Source organism: Ahaetulla prasina, chromosome 2 (genome assembly GCF_028640845.1).
Source record: "Ahaetulla prasina isolate Xishuangbanna chromosome 2, ASM2864084v1, whole genome shotgun sequence".
NCBI lineage: Eukaryota > Metazoa > Chordata > Lepidosauria > Squamata > Colubridae > Ahaetulla > Ahaetulla prasina.
The window spans coordinates 49,112,433-49,136,516 of NC_080540.1; the positions used below are offsets into that span (position 1 = coordinate 49,112,433).

At 37.3% G+C, this 24,084-nt stretch overlaps 1 protein-coding gene across 1 annotated transcript in view; it reads left to right on the forward strand.

Moving 5' to 3' along the window:
* LOC131191126 (contactin-4-like) overlaps positions 1-24,084 on the forward strand; it is a 721,863-nt gene that overhangs the window by 552,350 nt on the left and 145,429 nt on the right. The window contains exons 6-10 of the mRNA XM_058168934.1: positions 3,772-3,975; positions 10,825-10,927; positions 13,013-13,197; positions 20,077-20,213; positions 23,926-24,055. Of these exons, the coding sequence (XP_058024917.1) occupies positions 3,772-3,975; positions 10,825-10,927; positions 13,013-13,197; positions 20,077-20,213; positions 23,926-24,055 (759 nt within the window). The remainder of the gene's footprint in view (positions 1-3,771; positions 3,976-10,824; positions 10,928-13,012; positions 13,198-20,076; positions 20,214-23,925; positions 24,056-24,084) is intronic.

Here is a 24,084-nt window from a genome sequence, read left to right on the forward strand (position 1 = left end):
AGTGGGGAGAGCACACAGCCTTGGGGGGCCCCTGTGCTAATTGTACAGGTATTTGATGTGATCTTGCTTAGCTTCACCTGCTGCTTCCTGTTTGTTAGGAAGCTTGTGATCCACTTACAAGTCTGTTCCGGTACCTGTAGCTGGTTTAGCTTAGTTAGAAGAATGTTGGAATGATGGTATTGAATGCTGAACTAAGGTCTACAAAAAGGACCCTTGCATAGGTCTTTGGAGACTCAAGATGTTGTAGGATGTAGTGCAGAGCCATATTAACAGCATCATCTGTTGATCTATTTGCTCGGTATGCAATAGGGGGGGGATGCAATGATTTGAGGTGATTCATGATGTTTACAGAGTCTGCAAGCAGAATCAGCAGTATACCTTCACTTAAAAGAAAAAGGACACTCTTTTGAGGACAATACTGTTCACATTTTGAACAGGGAAGATATATTATTTGAGAGAGGAGTGAAGGAATCCATTTATGCTAAAGTATAAAGTCCTTCCTTCAATAGAGGTGGAGGTCTCAGGCATAACCTGCCCCCATTTTTTATGCTGCTCTTGTATCAGTCCCCAGGAAGATCAAGAGCAGATTCACCAATGAGGTCACATTTAACAACACACCTGAGAGAAGGGTTTGGGAGCAATGACCCTTAACGATTCTCTGTCTACTCACCTAAGAACCTATTCAGATTTGGTGACAAAGGAAATCACCCTGGAGGACATATATGGGGTCTCCATAACCACCTTGCTCAGATTGAAAAAGTTACTTGGAGAAGCAGCAAAACATTTCAAACCAAAAAAGAAGTCCAGTTGCCATGGCCCAACTTCAGACAATCACAAACAAGCTACTTTATTTATCTGTTATCTACCCATCAATGATGTAGTAGTTAAAGAGCTGAACTAGGAGCAGAGAGGTATCCAAGTTCCAGTCCCTCTGCATCCATAGAGGTTCATTGGGGGACTATGGGACGGCCAGTCACTCTCCCTCACCCAACCTTTCGCACAGGACCGAAAGAAAACAACAAGAACATTCTGTTTACTGCAGGGCTCTTGGAATTAAAGATCTCCTCTTGGCATTTTTGATTCATCAGCTTTTGGCACACAACCACATGGGTTTTACAAATGCCATCCATGAGTGGAAATAATTCCCTACTTTGCCAAGTTTCATGGGACAGACTGGATCAAGCTATATTGTCACTGTTTTTTAACAAGCTCCCTTATGATGCATGCACATAAGTGGCATCTGTTAATTCACAGTACAAGAATTATTTAAAATTCTTTATGATCTCTGGGGAATATGGAAAGGAAAACAACAGCAACAACAAGAAATCACTTGTATTCAGTCTGAAATACAGTGTCTGTAAACTGTTACCTTCATTTAAAGGAAAGGAAATTAATGTGTAAATTAGAGTAAAAAATAATGGTTTAGGGACATGGGTTTTTTTTCTGGACTGTGTTATACCTACTGAGAAATGCTACCTTGTTTATTAGAAGCATCCACATGACAATAACATAGGGTTATTTATAATTAGAAGCCCATGTGTAAATACAATGATTAGATAAGACACAAAAACATAATTATTGTATCTTCTAAAAATCCAGTAAAGATGGTTTCCATTGGAGAGTGATTATTAAAGTATAACAGTATCATCTTTTGTTAGTAAACATTTGAATGCAATGTGTTCATATAAGCTGAAAGTGAAATAATTATTGTGAGGGGACAAATCTGTTTGGTGGATTGAGCCCTTTTATCTTAAAAAGTATTACAATAAGTGGAGGTCAATTACAATGATGACTCATTAAAAGGAATTAAAATACTCCTATAAAGCTGCAACAGATGGTTCTCTAATTCTTTTAATAGTCTTCTTAAGATGTTTAGGGTAATAGTCTTGTATTAATATAACAAGATTATAGTGAAACCTAAGTGCTGGAAGTTGCTTGCAGTGTATGTCCCTGTTGTTGCATAATTTCCAAAGATAAAGTATAAATTGGGAATATTGTTGAATTAGTCATAATGCCCTTGAATACTTCATTTAATATACATTTTTCTCCTCTTCTAATCTTCAGGGTATATGAAGTCCTAAATGTAGAAGCAAATGATTAGGCAAATCAAAGAGAAAAGAAATGGATATGATTTGTTCTTAAATCCAGCATGATAAATTGCAATCAGCTGGAGAATTAAAACTTTTTTAATGGGAAACTTTTTATATTTACTGTAAGTGCCACAAATTTCCAAATGATATATAGAGTGGAATTCTCAGTGTTCTCTGAGCTTGGTTGTTTGCTTTCAAATATTTTATTACCCAACTAGATAACAGCATCACTTAGTATGAGGTATGCTCATTGTTTATTTACAATAGCTTGCCCTGCCAGATGGTTGGGGTGTGGTTTTTTTCTTAGTGATTCCTGGCAAGCAAACCCCATGCTCAGGGATGGGATTCAAAAATTTTACCAACCAGTTCTCTGCCCGGTTGCTGGGTGAGCATGCCATGGTGGGTGTGGGCTACTCAGTCTTCTGCACCACAGTGGGGGGATTTCCACCCTCCCCAGGCTCCGAAAGCTTTCATCGAGCCTCCAGGAGGTCGAAAACAGCCTCCCCAGGCTCTGGAGGCCCTCCAGAGGCCAGAAACGGGCCCATTTCCAGACTTCTGGAGGCCCATTTTTCACCCTCCCAGAGCCTCCACACGGGTGCTGAACTTACCTGGCATCCAAAACAGGCCGCGTGGAGACTCCTGGGAGGAGTGGGGTGGGGTGGGCGGGGCCAGCCTGTCCTTACAACTACCGGTTCAGCGAACCAGATGTAAAATTAGCATCTGGTTCGCCCGAACTGGCTGAATCCCACCCCTGCCCACACTCACTCATACTGATGATGTTATCTAGTTGGGTAATGAAACATCTGCAAGCAACCAGCCAAGTTCACAGAGCATCAAGGACTCCTCAGTTCAATTCTGAGCTACATATTGTATACTCTCTTCTACTAGAATATATAAAGTGCCCAGCTAGTTAATGTTTCCAGATAGCTAGTTTTAGGGAATTTATGGCTGTGTTTACTTTCTGTAACCATGCACTGATTTCTGATTCATACAGAGTTCCTGTCTGGCTCTTCCAAAAAAGAAAACATTGGAATGTGACGCTGAAGTATTGCCCAGGTTTTAGAGTTCTCCACACAAAGATTCCTTTATTTGCCTTTATATACATGTAGGGTCAGAATAAGTCCAGTTTATTTCCTAAATACAAACAAACAATGGTGCTGTCAATGGAAACAAAACCCTCATACCAGATGATGGAAACAAATGTGATATCTGACAACATTTTGAAACCAAATGTTTTAAACTGGAGTCAATCACCATGCCAAAGTTTTATTTTTTTTTAAAGCAGATTAAAGTTTAACACAACAGGTTAGGATTCCATATAAAATTGAGCATGTAACTGAAAGAGTTAAGAATGTGATAATTGGGGCTGGGCAGGGGGAACTCTGGGGTGCCCCTCCCTTGCGTTGTTGTTCTAAGCACCTGCTTATTTTGCTGAATGATTCCCCAGGATTGTATAAATGCATATTTTTACCTTGTTAGGCTCAAAATTGGAGCTGGTGTCTGAAAATCAGAGTGGCTTCAAATTAATAAAACTGCAGTCCTTCTTCTGAAGTTTACAGTTTGAAAAGTCTGTGTGCATGTCTAGAGAGAGTTGATGTTTGCTTCTTTTATGACCTAGTCTTCTGCTTTCCACAAGTATATTCTATAATAGTATTAATAGTTATTATTGCTTTATTTTCAGAATTGATATATGCCTGGATTTTCAATGAATATCCAACTTTTGTGCATCAGGATAATCGCCGCTTTGTTTCGCAAGAAACTGGGAATTTATACATAGCTAAAGTAGAGAAATCGGATGTGGGAAATTATACATGTGTCGTGACAAACACAGTAACAAATACCAGAGTGCGAGGGCCTCCTACGCCTTTAATCCTGAGAAATGATGGTAAGTTTTTTATTACATTCTAATAAGATTCATAAGAAATGGTAAAAGGAAAAAGTTCTAAAGGATAATACTAAAAATCTACATTCTGTACAGATACAGTGAAAAGTAATTATTAAGATTTGGCCCCGAACAAGAGTTCAGATTATCATTCATTTTAAATATTTGAATAATCTTATGCTTTTGATGTTTTCTTAGGTAATAAACTGAATTTTACAGGACTTCTGTGGTATAAACTAGCAAGAAAATTAGCAATCTAGTCTCTGACACCTAGATCAGATGCCACCCCTCCTCTGACTTTGTGGATATAGCTGGCAGATTTGCAGGCCAAGAAGCATGGCAGTCACTGCATGGTACCAGCCCACTAGTAAGGAGGCCACTGATATGCTGCTGCTACCACCCAGAATGTTCCGCCCCTCCTCTTTCCCTCACCCTGAGAGTTTGGATTTAGCAATCTGCCACCTACATCCCCATTCCAAGCTCAGGGGCCATAAAAACCAGGTGGCAGTCCATTGAGTTCAGTAATAGCAGTGAACATTAAGTGAAATATGATAAGATTTGGGGCTTGAAGTAGTAATGTAATATAGTAAATTTGTATGTTAAAATTAGGCATCATAAAATAGCCCTGCTATTTATAGTCTTCATTTTCCTGTTCTACATTTCCTATAATTCAGCTGTTTAAATGCAATTCATTCATCAATATTCATACGTTAAGGCAGTTAATATAAAAGACCACTCTTTCGGGATGCAAAAAAGTAAATTAAAGGGCAATAAATGCAAACAAAAATGATATATGTTATAGGAGTATGACAGCTGTATTTGGATCTTTTTTAAAAAAAACCTTGACACTTGCATGGCCAGTATATTTCAATATATAAGAGGAATTAGTTTCATTAGAGCACATGGTTATTAAATTAGTAGATTAAGTGGAAAATTCATCCATTTTTAATGTCCTGATTACATAAATAAGAACTATATAAATCTAAAATGTTGGTGCTAGACCTATTGCAATACTTCACATTCCTTATAAGCAAGTATAAGCAAGATGAATAACAAATATATATAAAAAATGGTATCCTTTGGGGAAAAAAATCAAATTTAATACATCCTCCATTCCAACAATTCAAATAAGTGAATACTTTTTTATAATACTCAACATTCTTCATTAGATGAATAATAGGGAGTTCTTATCAATGCTTTTCTTGCTTTTTTTAAAACAAATAAAACTTCTTTCTTGATTAGCGTTGGCTTTGTAATCTAGCACTAAATATGCCGAAAATATTTAGATCTGATAACCATGGTTAAAAGGAGAAAACAGGAGCCCTATAAAATTATTTCTGGGAAAAATAGACTTCCTGTTCTGTCCCATTTCAGATTACACGAGGCATCTCCCTATTCGCTGCTGCAAAAGTAAGAGAAGATGATTATAAACATGCACCCTGCCTCTTCCCAATTATATAATTTACTTGGATTTTGTATCCATTAGAATTGTAGGTATTTGGGATACTTAAAATTCCCAGAATTCCCCAGCCAGCTTTGCTGGGGAGTTGAAGTCCACCAGGCTCAAAGTTGCCAAGATTGAAGACCCCTGACTTAGAATCAGATATCAATGTGACTTGATATCTGGAAAGTTATTAAAATTGCAATATTGTACTGTTCTTGAGTACTTGTCCCTGTTTTCCGTCTTTATCCTTCACTGACTGTGCAAGGAATACTATTTATAGTATATAAATACATTTATCAATAAATAATATTTCATATCTGCATTTCATTTTTCATTCTGCTTCCTAACCAGCTTCTTGAGGGGCCCTAGAAAATATAACTTTACCTGTTACTTTGCATTTTTTGAAAAAAAAAAAAAACAATGTGTGGGGTTTTTTTTCTTATCGTATGGCAGATTCAATAAAATTTCCTTAACCCATTGGTCAAGCTGTTGCAAAATCAGGCAGCATCTCCTCTACAGAACACCAAAATGCATCAAAACTGGACATGGCCAGGCAATGGTAAAAGTAGACTTATTGTTTAGATAATTCCTGGATCAATATAAGACTAGTTTGTGGCTTTTCTGCCGAGATAGTGTTTATCTAATTGTCCAAGGGCAAGATAAAAGGCAGTCTGTGCGGCATAGTCACAGAAAATAGTCTTTGCTCTGGTCTTTCCATAGTAAGAATTGTCTTCAAATTTAGGCTTGTCTTCCACAATCTATTCTAAGTATACTTTCAGCCAGTCCTCAATTAGACTCTAAGTGCTGGGAGTAATCAGAGTGCAGAGAAAGTGTAACAGTGGCAATGGGAGCCATAGCTGTAAAAATAGCTGAATGAAGTAGTTTCATTACTTTTCTCTGCAGAGAACAACTTGTTGGCAAAGTCCTTTTTTTTATTATTATTATTTCCCGGGCAGCCTGAAATAGCAGACCTGTTTGGTTTCTCATTTGTGCTGAAGAAAGAACCAAAACTTTAACTGTAGTTTTGTGACTACAGGGTTTCATCCGGATCAGGATTTTCTGGTGGTGTGAATGTAGAAAGCTTAGCTACGTGTTTTGTGTATTATGGCAGCTAACACCATCTAGGGCATTAAACTATGCGCAGCCATTGTACAACCTCCATCTAGAAACAAACAACCTACTCTCTAATAAACAATTTGGTTTCAGAAAAAATGTATCATGTAATTTAAAACTTCTTCACTGCAAAAACATATGGACTACAAATCTTAATCAGGGCAAAGCAATAGATGCATAGACTTCTGTAAAGCCTTCGACTCAGTAGTACATGATAAACTTCTCCTAAAACTAAAATCATACGGCAACTCAAGACCCCTTCACAATTGGATAACAGCTTTTCTATCAAACAGACAACAAGTGGTCAAAACTGGTAAAAGGTGAAAGATTTATATGATCTGAAGAGAAACCGGAGTATATTATTGGCAATGCTCTATCAAACCCTGTTCCTGTTAAAAGTGGCATTCCCCAAGGCAGTGTTCTTGGACCAACACTCTTCATATTATACATTAATGATCTCTGTGACCATATTACAAGTAATTGTGTTTTCTTTGCTGATGATGTCAAACTATTTAACACCACCAACAAACAGCTATCCTCCAAAAAGACCTGGACTTCTTACCTGAATGGTCTAAAACTTGGCAACTCCAAATCTCAATCAGCAAATGCTCAGTCTTACATATTGGAAAAAAGAACCTAAACACTAAGTACAAGCTTGATGGACATTACCTTACTGATGACCCCCATTCTGTTAAAGATCTTGGAGTTTTCATATCTAATGATCTAAGTGCCAAAGCCCACTGTAACTACATCGCAAAAAAAGGCTTTAAAAGTTGTAAACCTAATCTTGCGTAGTTTCTTCTCCAAAAACACTACACTATTAACCAGAGCATATAAAACATTTGCTAGACCAATTCTTGAATACAGCTCGACTGTTTGCAACCCATACCACATTTGAGACATCAATACAATTGAACGTTTCCAGAAATATTTTACAAGAAGAGTACTCCACTCCTCCGAATACAACAAAATACCTTATGCCACCAGACTTGAAATCCTGGGTTTAGAAAATTTAGAACTTCGCTGCCTTCGACATGACCTGAGTTTAACTCATAGAATCATCTATTACAATGTCCTTCCTGTCAAAGACTACTTCAGCTTCAATTGCAACAATACACAAGCACACAATAGATTTAAGCTTAATGTGAACCGCTCCAATCTTGATTGCAGAAAATATGACTTCCGTAACAGTTGTTAATGCTTGGAATACACTACCTGACTCTGTGGTCTCTTCCCAAAATCCGAAAAACTTCAACCAAAAACTATCTACCATTGACTTCACCCCATTCCTAAGAGGTCTGTAAGGGGCATGCATAAGAGCACAAACGTGTTCCTGTCCTATTGTTTTCCTTCGTTATATCCAATTAATATAGTTAGTACATACTCATACTCATATATATGCTTATGTGTTGTATAGTTGTTTCATGCTTATGTTTATATATACTGTGTGACAAAAATAAAAAAATAAAAAAAACCTGCTGACGTGGCTGAAGTAAGCCCAGCAAAAGTCGAAAAGATATTGAAACTAAACAATGACACGTTAATAGGGTGAATAAGAAAAGCAAGGCCTCAAGGCTGTACAAGGGATAAACATGTAGATGGGGTAAATTGAGTGGAAGATCAACAACTGGACAGCCTGCCAGGCTCTTTTGAGAAAATGGAGTAAGCAGTCACACTGCTTACTCCATCAGGCCTTGGAATTGTGCTGACAAATTCATGGGTAAGCAAAAGCAGTCAGTGAGGAACAATGCAATCTGTGTGACTGTAGCAAACCACAGTATCTTTGCCACTGAGATACTGCTCTATGAAGCGTGTAAGAGTATCGTTACACAGAGATAGAAAAATGAAAACAGTCTTAGAATATTGCCCAGAAACACAATAGCAATAGCCAAGAAATCAGCATTGTTGTCATAAGTTGCTATCCATAGCTTAAACATAAATAATGACAGGATAAGAGACGATCCTACCCATGAAAGTGGATACAGCAGATAAAGAACAAACATTTGAGGGCCAGTCACCATGAAGACAATTTCATTTCAAAACAGCTGAGCAACAGCAGGACTCCTTGTTTTCTTCTTCAAAAGCCATTTGATCAGTGTGAATCTCTGTGTGAGAGAAAATGAATAGGGAACATCTATAATGCTTTAAGCATCAGATCATCTCTTACAAAGAACTATGAACAGGGAACAGTCACTGAGCCAGCTCCTATATAGTTATATCCTCTGTACATGTACACACACACTCACATATATACATATATAAACACATATAACCACATCCATACAAACAAAGTTTTATGGGTATACTTTAATCATAAAATTGTAACATATTTGATGTTGTTATGGTATTTGTCTTGCCTAATATTTATTGATTCCCAAAACAGATCTGATCCTTCAGCTTCGGGAAATAAACCAGTTACATTTTGATTTTTTTGAAATTCTAAAAGCTTCTCAAACCTAGATACATGATCAGGCCTGAGGGTCCCACATAACCAGAGATTTATCTAGATGGCTCTATTATGAAGGGTGCCATATTTTTCCCCCTTCACTTAGGGTTTGGTATTTTGGGTTTTTAGAAGATTTATTGTTATGGGTTTTTATATTTGCATTTGCTGTTTTATATTTTTTGCTTTTATCCATTATTGTGAACAATCCAAAGTCACCTATAGTGAGATGTGTGGATATATACCCTAGATGGTTTAATAAATAAATTCATAAAATTATGAATCTTTCTGAGCTGGAAAATATCAACATGATCATTTCTGAATATGTTAGTGAAAGTTAGGGTAATCTTAGTGTAATCCTATGCTATTATTCACTAGATGTACACCTATTAGTGTAACAGTTATATGAGTTAGTTTCTAAAAAATACACATTTCATAAACAAACAAACAAACAAACAAATAAATAAATAAAACAATAAGAATTGCAATAAAAACAGCACTAAATATTGATAAACTTACATGATCTGATCATTACTTGACATTTATTTTATACTTTGTCACTCTTCAGGTTACTTTCTGTAACTCTGTGTGGCACACCAATTTTCAACAAACTTAGGATAGAAAAAAAATGCTCTGTTCTAAGTGATTTTTTTTCTTTATTCAAATTCAGCCTTGTTTTTAGCTGTTTTGCTGGTTTCCTCTACGCAGCTGAAGTAGTTTTTTATTCTGCAGAGTTCTAGGGTTAACATTCCATGCAGGAGGCAGCTGCTGTTATCTGCTTCCATGGATAAAACGTCAACAGATCACTTTAGAGTATAAGCCAGCCAACAGGGGAGCATCCTCTATAGCAGTCATAATGGCTCAAAATCAAAGATGCAGGGATTCCAGCTGTCTGCAAACTGTATTTTGGAAAATGAGACTTTTGAATCTTAATCTCATATTCAATGCCTTACAATTGCCATTTTCCTATTATACTTAATCTTGAATTGATCCCTATAGGTGAACAAAAGTAAATACAAAGGATACCCCCTAAAATTTATAACTTAATTCTCATGAGTTTATTCTCCAGGAAATCACATGAACCCCTAGTGGAACAGTTCAGTTTATATGTTGACTGAGCATAAACATGACTTCTTATGCAAACCAGAGATGGGCTTTAGCAGGTTCTGACCAGTTCTGGAGAACTGGTAGCAGAAATTTTGAGTAGTTCGGAGAACCGATAGTAAACATTCTGACTGGCTCCACCCCCATCTAATCTTTGCCTCCTGAGTTCCAGCTGATTGGGAGGAAATGGGGATTTTGCAGTAACTATCCCCTGGAGTGGGGTGGGAATGGAGATTTTACAGTATCCTTCCCCTGCGATGCCCACCAAGCCATGCCACACCCTCAGAACCGGTAGTAAAAAAATTTGAAACCCACCAGTGATGCAAACCAATATTTAGATATAGTTTATTTATTTGAAAATATGGATGTGATAAGTGATTTACAAAAGCAGTAAAACCTGTATAATGCCATTGAAGACAATTTGTCTTGGTATTATTTGAATCTCTGATGGCCTATATATATATTCTTTTTATGAACAGCAAAGCACTAATAAAGTATAATCATACAGATAAAAAGAAGACATGAGGAAATCTAATCGTTGGCAGATTGCTAAGAGCTACAGGCCAATTTTTCCCCTAGTCAATAAATGGGAGAGGAAGCCCTCACTGAGTGGCTGTTAGGTCTTTTTTTAAGTTAACAGATAAGCTTTCATGTAATGATACATAAAATGCTCCTGGTTAACTCTGGAATACTTGAGAATATAAACTGCAGAAATCAACCCAGTTTAGCATCTATTTTATATTCACAGGAGTGATGGGTGAATATGAGCCAAAAATCGAAGTGCAATTCCCAGAAATGGTTCCATCTGCCAAAGGAACAACTGTGAGGCTGGAATGTTTTGCACTGGGAAAGTAAGTTTTTGCCAACCACACAGTGGTACTGAAATTATTTTCAGACAGTTACACAGTTTACCAAATTGGGAGAATTCTGTTTGACACAATTTATGTTTGCTCCAGGACCTTTTCAACAAATTGCTCATTTTCCAGTGCTATACAAATTGTCACTTCAAACAGTATCATCTTCCTGGAATCAAATTAAAGATCTACCTGCTTTATTACATCTAATCCATCAACCATTTAATCTAATAACAAAAGTTATTGAGGTATGATCCTTTTCTAGATAGGCCATACAAACCGACTCAAAATATTATTTAAATTGGATGCAGAAAATAAATCTTGAGGACCTAATGAATTATATGCTAAAAATAACTTTGCAGAATTCCACAGCAATGAGAAAATTCAGTCTCAGGAATTAGCATGAAAGTGATTTATTGTAAGGGAACTATATTGCTGTTGCATTTGTCTATAATACAGACCTAGCATATTGTATCCCATTCTGATAAATCAATTCAGAATGTCTCCTTTCATGGTTATGCTTGGTGGATCTGTGACCTGTAATAAAAAATGTCAAATTCAGTGTACTCTAGACATGTCATCTGGTCAAATACATGATGTTTCGTTTAATTCCACAGTATTGTCCTATTTACTTAATGAATTTAAAGTATATTTAATCACAATAATCTGTTTATACTTCTATTAATACATTATGAAAAAAATAGGTGAAATCAAGTCTTTATTACAATTTAAATTAATTATTGGTGACTTAGTGCCATTGTTATAAGTAGATCTATTCTAAGTAGAGTCTAATATATACAAAATAGTCAATTTTATGACAGGAATAAAACTTATAAGTACCGTGTTTTTCAGAGTATAAGATGCACCTTTTTTTCCCCTAAAAGGGGGTAAAAATTTAGGTATATCTTATACACCGAATGTAGCCCCACCCACCCACTCCCCACACCCTTTGGCCGCTGCCTCCCAGCAATTCACCTCCTTGCAGCAAGCAGCTAGGAGAAACAGCTCATTTCAGTTTCAGCACAGCCTAAGTTGATTTTTGGATCCGCCTCTCAACTCTCAGCTGTTTTGTGCAGGTCTCTGCTATTTGCTGCAAAGAGGTAAATTGCTGGAAGCAGATTTTTTTTCTTATGCTAATCAAGCTATGCTGAAAACGAAAATGAAAATAAAGCAGGCTATTTGTTGTTTGTTGCAACAAGGCAAAATTGCTGGGAGGCAGAGTCAGATTTCTTTTTGTTGTTTTCCTTACCAAAAAAAGGTAGGTGCGTCTTATAGTCCGGAGCATCTTATTCTGTATGGTATTTGTTTTCAATGGAAAGGATACATATGTCATATTTCTACAGGTGTTTAGCCCTATTCCTTATTCACCAGTTTGTCCAACTCTGTGTTCCATCATATCCCACACTTATTACTATATTTCAAATTTCTCTATTAGCAAGGTTGCATTTATATTTTGTAGCCTGCCTTTAGTTTCTTATTGGAGAAGCTGATCCATGTTTTATAGGTTACAGGTTTCAAATAAGTCGAATGATGGATTAGGGATACTTCTGTTTGAAAAAGGCTAATAAATATCTTTATGTCCAGATATATCACATTTCTCTTTATTGGAGAAATGTTTAATAAATGGTATATGTTCCCAGAAAGAATGGAATCAATGCAGAATTGTGTATGTAGTGGACAGAACCCTCTCACATAAATGTCAGAAAAGTACAGGCCCACAGGATATGCCCATTGGACACGCCACTAAATATTTTGAGCTATATGATTAAAGGCAAAAATCCATATTAAGATATATGACAAAAGTGATCAGCATTGCATGATAATAAGTATAACCAATAATAGCCTAGGTATAAACATGACTAATTAGAGATGTAGGTCAGATTTTCCTAATCCAGCACCTTCAAGATGCTTTGGTATTCCCAGAATTTCCACTCAATATAATTAGAGTTGGGAAGATCTGACCTAAGTTTTGACGATCATATAATGGAATTTTTGTCTAAAAATTATTAATATATAATACATCTGTCATTTAAAATTACATAGCTTTACCACCATATTTTTCCCTTTATTGTTCATAAATAGCCCAGTTCCTACAATCAGCTGGAGAAGAACAGACGGAAAGCAAATCCCCAAAAAAGCTCGGAGACACAAATCAAGCAGCATTCTTGAAATCCCCAACTTTCAGCAGGAAGATGCTGGCATGTACGAATGCGTAGCTGAAAATGTGAGAGGAAAGAACATGGCCAGAGGCCAACTAACATTTTATGGTACCCAGATTATTTATTTACCTGATTTTCATTATAGCTGAGGCAAAAATGCGGTAAATGCTTTGTTGCAATGTCAATGTTGATATTTCTCTTCACATTTTGTATTGCAAATAGGTTTTCTCAGCAAGTGTAATTTTACATAAAATAAAAACCTCTGAGACAGGCATATTGATTGAGGCTATGAAGTGTGGAAGAAGTAAAAATGTATGTCATGAGACAGAGATTGGCCTAGTAAAAAACAAAACAAAATGCTATTGTAAAGCAATTTATTCTGTTTTTCTTCATCATCTGTTAGAAAACATGCTGTTTTGAATAATCTTGGCAGTTCTGCCTTTAAACAAAATTAGGACTGCTTGTTTCTTTCATTACTCAAGTCATTGTTTTTAACTGATCTTTCATTGGTGCCAGCTCTTCATGTCAAGATCCAAATGTCCCCTTACACCAACTTCTATTAACCAAGTACTTGTTATGTTGAAAAGCTAATGATGAGCTCTATATCTGTCTGGAAATTATGTTGGAATTCATTTCTGTAGTCCAAGATGTTATAAGATGCTTGTGACACTAACACACAAATGTTTGTGTTATGAAAATAAGTTAAGGATAAGAACAGGCAATTGTTTTATGCCTTAAGGCAAGACATGTTTCATTCCTCCCAGCTAAAAATGGCATTAGAATGTATTCTACGATCTGAAGCTATTTCTCCCCCTCTTTTCCAAAAGGAAAGAACTATGTATGTTTTTAGCCTATTGAAGCTTAGCATACCTATTATATTTCTAATTTTAAAGAAAACTGTTGGATAGTCAATAGGTTTAAACAGAAAAAATAAGCCAGGAATATTTTTAAAAAGGGAATCTTGAGGTTGGTGCTTGTGTGTAAAATGGGCATGCTTTATTTTGGAATAAAATAAGACACACTTAAGCGTGTCTATAGCTTTTGCTTCCATTATGGAGAAAGAGCAAGTTAAGTAATTATCAGAAATACATAGGTTAGAATAAAAGAAAGATAAAGAAGATTAAACCGAGGAAAAAACTAGCTTATTTTTCAGAGTATAAGATGCTCTGGACTATAAGACGCACCTACCTTTTTTGGTGAGGAAAACAAGAAAAAGAAATCTGCCTCTGCCTCCCAGCAATTTTGCCTCCTTGCAGCAAACAGGAGCCTGCTTTACTTTCATTTTCGTTTTCAGCATAGCTTGATTAGCACAAGAAAAAAAAAACTCTGCTCCCAGCAATTTACCTCCTTGCAGCAAGCAGCAGAGGCCTGTGAAGCAATAGGCAATGGCAATCCCTGCAGCCTGAAACAGCTGAGAGTGGGAGGCCAGTCCAAGGGACAATCAACTGGTACTAATTAGGCTGTGCTAAACTGAAATGGGCTGTTTCTTCTTGCTGCAAGGAGGTAAACTGCTGGGAGGCAGAGGCCAAAGGGTGGGAGCCAGTAGTTGGGTGGGGCTACATTCAATGTATAAGATGCACCCAAATTTTCACCCCCTTTTAGGGGGGAAAAAAGGGCGTCTTGTACTCCGAAAATACGGTAATAGAAAACGTGGAAATGTCTAACTGACCAACATGAGGCATGTTACATACAGAAAAGCAAAGCTTGCTTTAAAGAGAAGGAGATAAGATCATTAAGTCCCTCTAGTAGAAGTTTTCAACTTCCACTCTTCGAAATCAGTGGATGTACAGGAACGGAAAAGTGTGTATGTGGTTGAAATCCAAAGAAAGTCAAACATTTGCAAGATATTTTTTTTTTTTTTTTGCTAAAATTGGGAAATGCAATTTTAGAAGTTCCAGGATCACAAAAACAAAAGCCAAACTAGATATGCCTGAGGAAATAAGGAATTTTCTCATTGTCTTGCAATTTTTGCACTGTTTTTTTTTTAATCTGATTCGTAATTGTTTTAAAGTGAAATACCCATTGACTCCAGTGGAGTATTGCTTTAAAAAGCAAAGAACATTAGAAAGACTCTAGAAACAACTTCAGCTAGATAGAATCATAATCAGGAAATACTTACCAGTATGTATACCAATCAGATTCGCAAGCCAGTTAAATATTGGTTTGATAACATTCATAGATAGCTTGAAAACATGTTTGCCACATTAATAGGTAGCTTGAAAACCAAACCAAAGAATGCTCGGAAACAACTCCTTATAAAATCAGAATGAGATGCTAAAAGTGATACCAGAAGATTTCTGGATCCAGTATTCTTCAACATTTCATTAATGACTAATAATCACAAAGTGATGGGGAGGACTCAAAAGTATAGGATGAGGAATATCTGGCTTGTTAACAGTTTGAATGATCTTCAAATTGGAATTGATCTGAACCTTAATTTGAGTTACTAGAAACGCTGCAGTTGCAAAAAGGTAAATGCAGTTTTAGGCTACGTCAATAGATGTATACTTTCCAAATCACAGAAAATAACAGTTTTATTCTGTTTTGCATTGATCAGATTAAAGATTCAGGCAAATTGGTGCAAAAAAGACCACTCCAGGATTCTAGCTTCCTTTTCCTCCTATTCTTAATTCAGAAGTCTTAATTTCAATGTTAATAAATGCCTATGAACTACCACTTTGCAAAATGCAAAATCTTGCCAAAATGGGGGGAGAGGGACAGAGATGGGTTTCAGCAGGTTCTTACCAGTTCTAGAGAACCGGTAGAAGAAATTTTGAGTAGTTCAGAGAACCGGTAGTAAAAATTCTGATTGACCCCATCCCTATCTATTCTCTGCCTCCCGAGTCCCAGCTGATCGGGAGGAAATGGAGTTTTTTACAGTATCCTTCCCCTGGAGTGGGGAGGAAATGGAGATTTTACAGTATCCTTCCCCTGCCACGCCCACCAAGGCTTGCCCACAGAACCGGTAGTAAAATTTTTTGAAACCCACCACTGGAGGGGGGTCAAGTTAAAATAAACTCAAAAGAATAACATTTTAATGCATGATCAGTTTGGATAATAAATAATTTTGTCTCAGTTGGAATAGCAACACTTACAATTTACACCAAGTTTAGTGTACTGGCAATGCAATGCAACCCTCCAGGTTCATTTTTCTCATTAGTTTCACAGCCAGTCTTATAATTACCATCATTGAGAATATCTAGGAAAGCATCTCCTTTCATTTATTGTGACTGCATGACATTGATCAGAGACATCCATCATTACAGCATTTTTTTTAGCTTTGAATGCCTTCATGATTTCTTTCTCCATGGAAATTGTCCATAAAATTGCTCATTTTCAGCCATGTGGCTAGGGTGCCAATTCTATGTCTCTAGCTCTAGATTAATTTTAGGCCTAGCACTGCTATTCACAAAGGTGCCACAAATATTGTTTTTCTTCTCTGATGTCTTCAGACTTAAAGATATAATGAAATCTGATCTTTCCCTAGAATATAAATGAGTTACTGTCATATTCTAAAGTTTTACTTTTTCACTCTACTATCATTATTTTGAATAGTTGATATGAATAACACAATTCTTTCATGCAGGCCAAGTTTCATCTTCTATACTATAGTTATAAATAAATTACACTAACCCAAACTCTAGTTTTAGTCTTCCTAAACTTAAAAGTCAGTGATAAAGATTTGTATTTCATCCAGAACTACAGTGGGAACTTTTATGGGTCCAATGGAAACGATTTGAGGTAATTCTGGAAGGCCTCATCCTGAACTTTTGAAACCGTATCAGAATTATTTTGAACGACTGCAATTGTATACGTTCCAAGGGGGAAAAAGGAATTGATTGCATCTCTAGCCACAGCTTCAGAAAAGTCAAAGTAGCTCATTCTACATTCCTTTCGTGTGAACGTATGCATAATGAGAGTATTGAACATTATGAAGTGTGACTGATGTGGTGAAATTTTCTGTGAGCACAGTGTATATAAATTGAGACAGTGTGAAGCAATCAAGTACCATGAACAGAATGCTTTTTAGTATTTAATTTAGTAGCAGATCTGAAAGTAGAGAGATAGTAGTGTTATTTCAAAAAACTAAAGTCTTGCTGGACTGTTGCCATAGTAAAAGATCCCTTACCTAAAAATTAAATGTCCACTTTTAGGCTGCCTAAACACAATTGATCAATTAATTTTGCCTAAATTTCATATACTTATAAGGAAGGAAGTCATAAAATATTGATTCAAGTCAAGGCATGATTAAGGTCATCACAAAAATCATACAATACTTACTAGTTGTCAGTCAGCAATCAGACATAAAACTTACTTTACGCTTTAGCATTGCCCTTCCTTCTCCTTGCAGGTTAACGTTGAATTCTTTTTAGTAGATTATATTTATTTTTAACAAACAAGAGGACCAATGGCCCTTGGCTTTTATTTTATTTATTTATTTATTTATTTATTTTATTTTATTTGTCGTAACAATATATTGTAAGTATTGCAAAAAGGGTTATATAATATATGAACATATATAAGAGGAGAAACGAGGTACTAAAAACATATATATACATAGGGGAAGAAACAATAGGACAGGAACGGTAGGCACGTTTGTGCTCTTATGCACGCCCCTTAGAGTCCTCTTAGGAAAGTGGTGAGGTCAACCGTGGACAGTTTTTGAGTAAAGCCTTTGGGGTTATGAGAAGAAACCACAGAGTCAGGTAATGCATTCCAAGCATATACAATTCTGTTACAGAAATCATGTTTTCTGCAATCTAAACTGGAGCGGTTGACATTGAGTTTAAATCTGTTGTTAGCTCTTGTGATATTGTTATTGAAATTAAAGAAGTCATTGACAGGAAGGACATTACAACGGATGATTTTATATGCTAAACCCAGGTCCTGTCGAAGGCGACGAAGTTCCAAGTTATCTAGACCCAGGATATCAAGTCTGCTTTTCTTGATTGCAGAAGTTTAAACAAATGGGGGGGGAAAATGGCTTAATGGAGCCAAGTAAACAAGAAGAAAGTAGCAAACCCAAGTATTTTTAAGCAGAATTGCTAGTGTACACTAGCCAAAGAAAACAATAAATAAATAAATAAATTGAATTGTGTGTGAGAGAGTCCATAGATGCAAAATAACAATTCAGTCCAAAATTAAGAGGATAATAAAATTATAATGATCAAATTAGTATATTTTATCTCTCTAGTATATTTTACATTGTGAACCAAAGGTCTTAAACTTTTCTTTATTTTATTTTATTTTGCTGCTTACATTTGTCTAGGATTTGATAAAAAGTGTTTTGAGTATTGTTAAGAGTAACCACAAACAGAACTATTAAAATATATTTTTGTTGTTTGAGAATTATTGTTATCCAACAAGAAATGTTGAAAACAGAGATTTAAAATTATAGCTTTATGTTGATAAAAATTAAGTTGCCAATTTGATATTCTTTTATCTGGTGAACTACAGATGGAATAATATAAAATATCCAGTTTCCTGGAGACCTCTGCTGGTATTATACCTTATATATCCTTGTATTTTTGTTATGGACTACAAATATTTATATGGACCTTAATTATTTCCCATTCTATAGAATATTTAATTGTCTAGCTTTTTTAAAATACCCCCGTATTATTCATCAGGATTTGTTTTTGTTACTTGCAATCAAGGTAATGATAGCTTTTAATTTTTAGATACATGTTTCTGAAAGTTACTTTATGATATTATTTATCTGCAAATAGTTAGATATTGTATATGATGGAACTATAAAATATAATACTGTCCACAAGAGTAATCATGTAAATACATAGGAAGAAAAAGTCTGTTGATTTTAAAGTGGCTTGATTTTGCCCATTTATTTGCAATTCAGATTCACAGAAAGTATTTTCTTATTTTGTTCTAAGATCTACTTTGTCTCTATGATTGTTGTATTTTTCACATTTCTTATCACTATTTTTGGATCTGCACGATCCAATTTAATTGCTTTATCCCTCCAGTTGATTTAAACTGCTGTTTTTTTCTAATATTAAATTATTTTTATTATTTTTTCCACATCCATACTATTCTTCTATTGTTTATGTTTGCATATACAAATTATAATTTTGATGATTGAAACAACTGTTGAAAGTAACCAAAATACACACATTCTGTTACTTACAACCAAATATTTTTTAGCCTCAGAAATCAGTGTTCAAGGGGCACTATTGTTGTCTTAATATTTCCAGTTTAATAATTACATTCTACAGGATTTGATCCATATATGATAAGGTGCAACATAGATTTCAGGAAGAAGCTTTATTCCCCCTCAGATAATGAAATATTTCATACTTTTTTGCACTCTTTATCTTGCAATTCATATGCATAACAAAACAAACCCAGTTATCTATAGAAATAATTGACATATCTAGATAACATTAATAAAGCTAAGCAAGTGTTTATTAGTTTACCAGATTTGTTTTTTTCCTTAAGTATCTCAGAGATTCTACTTTATTGCATTATTAGAAATATCATTATAGGTTATTACATTAATTGATAATATAGATACGCCCGTGAAAGCCAGTTTGGGACATTAGTTAAGGCACTAGCCTAGAAACCAGAAGAATGTGAGTTCTAGTCCCTAGGCACAAAGCCAGCTGGGTGACCCTGGGCCAGTCATTCACTGTTAGCCCTAGGAAGAGAGCAACAATAAGCTACTTTTAAAATCTTGCCAATAAAACTGCAGAGACTTGTCCAGCCAATTACCAGGCATCAAAGCTGATATACCCAGGTTAAACAATTCCTCTACATCATTGCAGTATTCATATCTTTAATGTATAAAAGTGACCAAAAGTCAATTTTAAATTATATCTAATCAGTTTTCATGAAAACAGCAATCTTAAACCCATATTTCTACTTTTTTTAAAAAAGAAAAGTATCCATTGGAATAGATTTATTTGTGAGATCATGACAGAGAAGAAATAAATGTTACTCAGATAAATATCCCTGTACTCCTCCTTACAGCTCCTCCCAGCTGGAATCAGAAAATAAGTGATATTCAGGTGGCTATAGAAGAAAGTATCTACTGGGAATGTAAGGCAAATGGCAGACCGAAGCCTTCTTATAGCTGGCTGAAGGATGGTGAACTTCTTCTCCCTCAGGTACAAGCAATCTTCCAAATATTGATGCTCTGAGATTGGGGATTAACTTGCAAGGATTTGTTTTCAACATTACTGAAAAATAAAAGCAGCAGAAACCATATAGTCTTAAGATTCCATCTGTCCCACTGCAGACCTCTTGTCGTGCTGAGTGAATGTCACACAATCACCTTGAACTTTCCATATAGTTAAAACAATGTCATTCAAGACATACTTTTCAAAAAGGCAAGAATCGCCCCGGAGCACCTAATTTTCAACCAATATTCAGCGAATGTTAGGTATTTAAGTGCCATTTTCTCCCTTTGACAAACATTACACAGAATCAATTGGAACTGAGAAGCTGTGGGATTCCTTTCCAGGGCATATTTGCTTTGAGGAGAAGAAAGATACATAAAATGGCTGCACATTTTTCAGTTGCTGCAACGCCACAGGCAAATGAAATATCACCTGGAACAAAACCTCTGTTAAGTGCTAACTGGGGGGAAAAACAAAAATGGGAATATAGCTATTCAGGCTATAAACCTCCTTTTTTTCTCTTCTTTTTTTTAATACGTACGTTTTAATTGAACTTTATGGTATGTAAATAAGCTCTCTAGTCTGTATCTGGTTCACTTCTATGGACCTCTTCTGACATGGCCAATGAGGGAATTGACCTGGCATTAGCAGTGTCATACAGAACTATCTAAGGATTAATGAGCTATAGAAAGAAAGGAAAAGATTTCATCAGCACCCCTCTATTTCTTAATCTCACCAAAGGAGATCATTCCAGCCCTTGATTGTCTCAATTCTAAGGGCAAAAACTAAACAAATTGCAAATTGCTCTCACCTGCACGTTGTAAAATGGTTGTTGCCTAGATTCAGTCAAATAAAGACTGCACAACACTAAATTTCAATTCCACCTATGAGAAGGACCCCAACATCTTTTAAATGGGTAGATTGGGTAGATTGAATGCCACCACGTGTTTACTGGACCCGTGCCACTCCTGAGTGCTGGCCACTCAGGAGGTGACACGAGGCTGGCTCCAGGCGATTACGAGCGCTTCCTTGTTGGAGGGAGTCTTTCCGGCCGCCTTGAAAGAGGCGGTGGTGAGGCCCCTCCTCAAGAAGCCTTCCCTGGACCCGGCTGTTTTAGGTAATTATCGTCCGGTCTCCAACCTTCGCCAGCGGCGAAGGTTGTAGAAATATGGTGGCATATCAGTTTCCCCTGCACCTGGATGAAACTGTCTATCTAGACCCGTTCAGTCCGGTTTCCGGCCGGTTACAGCACTGAGGCGGCTTTGGTCGCGTTGGTGGATGATCTCTGGAGGGCCAGGGATAGGGGTTGTTCCTCTGCCCTGGTCCTATTAGACCTCTCAGCGGCTTTTGATACCATCGACCATGGTATCCTGCTGCGCCGGTTGGAGGATTGGGAGTGAGAGGCACCGTTTATCGGTGGTTCTCCTCCTATCTCTCCGACCGGTCGCAGACGGTGTTGACGGGGGCAGAGGTGGGCCAGGCGCCTCACTTGTGGGGTGCCGCGGGGTCGATCTCTCGCCTTCTGTTCAACATCTATATGAAGCCGCTGGGTGAGATCATCAGTGGTTTTGGTGTGAGGTACCAGCTGTCGCGGATGACACCCAGCTGTACTTTTCACACGGGCCACCCCAATGAAGCCGTTGAAGTGCTGTCCCGGTGTTTGGAAGCCGTCACGGGTCTGGATGGGGAGAAACAGGCTCAAGCTCAATCCTCCAAGACGGAGTGGCTGTGGATGCGGCATCCCGGTACAGTCAGCTGAGTCCACGGCTGACTGTTGGGAGCGAGTCATTGGCCCCGATGGAGAGGTGCGCAACTTGGGCGTTCTCCTGGATGAGCGGCTGTCTTTTGAAGACCACCTGGCCGTCTCCAGGAGAGCTTTCCACCAGGTTCGCCTGGTGCGCCAGTTGCGCCCCTTTCTAGACCAGGATGCCTTGTGCACAGTCACTCACGCCCTCGTGACGTCTCGCCTGGATTACTGCAATGCTCTCTACATGGGGCTCCCTTGAGGGGCATCCGGAGGCTTCAGTTAGTCAGAATGCGGCTGCGGGTGATAGAGGAGCCCTCGTGGCTCCCGTGTGACACCTATCCTGCGCAGGCTGCACTGGCTACCTGTGGCCTTCCGGGTGCGCTTCAAGGTTTTGGTGAACGTCTTCAAAGCGCTCCATGGCATAGGGCCGGGCTATTTACGGGACCGCCTACTGCTACCGAATACCTCTCACCGACCCGTGCGCTCTCACAGAGAGGGACTCCTCAGGGTGCCGTCAGCGAGACAGTGTCGTCTGGCGACACCCAGGAAGGGCCTTCTCTGTGGGGGCTCCCGCCCTCTGGAACGAACTCCCCCCAGGACTTCGTCAACTTCCGGACCTCCGAACCTTCCGTCGCGATAAAACACACTTATTCATCTGCGCAGGACTGGATTAGTTTTTAAATTTGTGGGTTTTTTAATGGGTTTTTATCATTTATTCTAAATTTTTAATCTCGGCCAATTGAATAAGTCTTTTAATTGTATTTTAATAGTATTTATATTGTAATATTATTGTTTATTTTATCTGGCTGTGAACCGCCCTGAGTCCTTCGGGAGAAGGGCGGTATAAAAATTTAAATAATAAATAAATTAATAAATAAAGATTATATGTGTTACATGTTAAGATTTGCTAAAATGCACACACATTCCTATTGTATAGAAAAGCACTCTGATGCTGTTATTGGTATTGTGAGTTCTTTATCCTTAGACTGAACCCGATTGCCCATCCTTTTGTGCCATGTGCTAATGTGACTTTCTTCATGCTGATCACTAGCAGATGGTTCTGAACTTAAACCACATTAAACTAAAGTAAGGATTATTAAAAGGCTCTGATTTATATCTTTGGGTTACAACAATTATAATCAAGTGGGGTGCATACAATTGTTTTGCCCCATTGACCATGATTATTTTTCCATTAACCTTCAAGGGAGCAGAAAGCTGAATTTCTAAAGAACATGTCAGGCCGAGTTAGGCCATAACATGCAATAGGACCACCGTAGTTTTAGATTCGGGTTAATGGGCTTCAAAGAATTATTAATCAAAATAGTTCAGATCCCTAATCACTGAGGACAAGAAGAAACTTTGGTAGTAATCACAATTCACTATTGGTTTTCCCTTTTAACATGATTTGAATTTTGTTAACAAAGATTCCATCATACCGATTATTTATGAATTTGTTTGTTGTTGTTTTTCAACCTTAATATTGACACCACCTACCTGTGTGACATTTAAAGTAATTGTCAGGGTTCCAAGTAACACACCCAATGAAAGAGAACTTCAAGGCTTGAAATTCCTCAAAGCTACATTTTAGTAATTATGTCATATTGGCACATCTGGGAAAACCCTAATCTGAAAGTTTCCAGGTTTTCTACCTACAAGTCCATCTCACAGCCCAATCAAACATTGTTCCAACTGGAGATGCCTCCCAGCTCCAGTCTTCCAGGTGCAGGGCAAGTTGTCCTTGACTTCTTGAGAAAGGAATGTTATTATGACTATATATCATCCATAGTCCATACAATCCCCCTCCCAGTTTCCCACAGTAGTAAACATGGCAGGTCTGAAGGCCTAATACAAAAGATGGCTTCCAGGCCTGACAGTAAAGTCATTGCAGGCAGATATAAATTCTGAAGGAGATTTTTTTTTTACATTTATGTTATTCATTTAACTATTTTGCAGGAAAGACTTCAAATAGAACATGGAACACTTACCATTCCCAGCGTGAATCTCTCCGACACTGGCATGTATCAGTGTGTGGCAGAAAATAGATATGGAGTCATCTATGTCAGCGCAGAACTGAGCGTAATTGGTGGGCTCCTTTTACTTAAAAGCTATTGA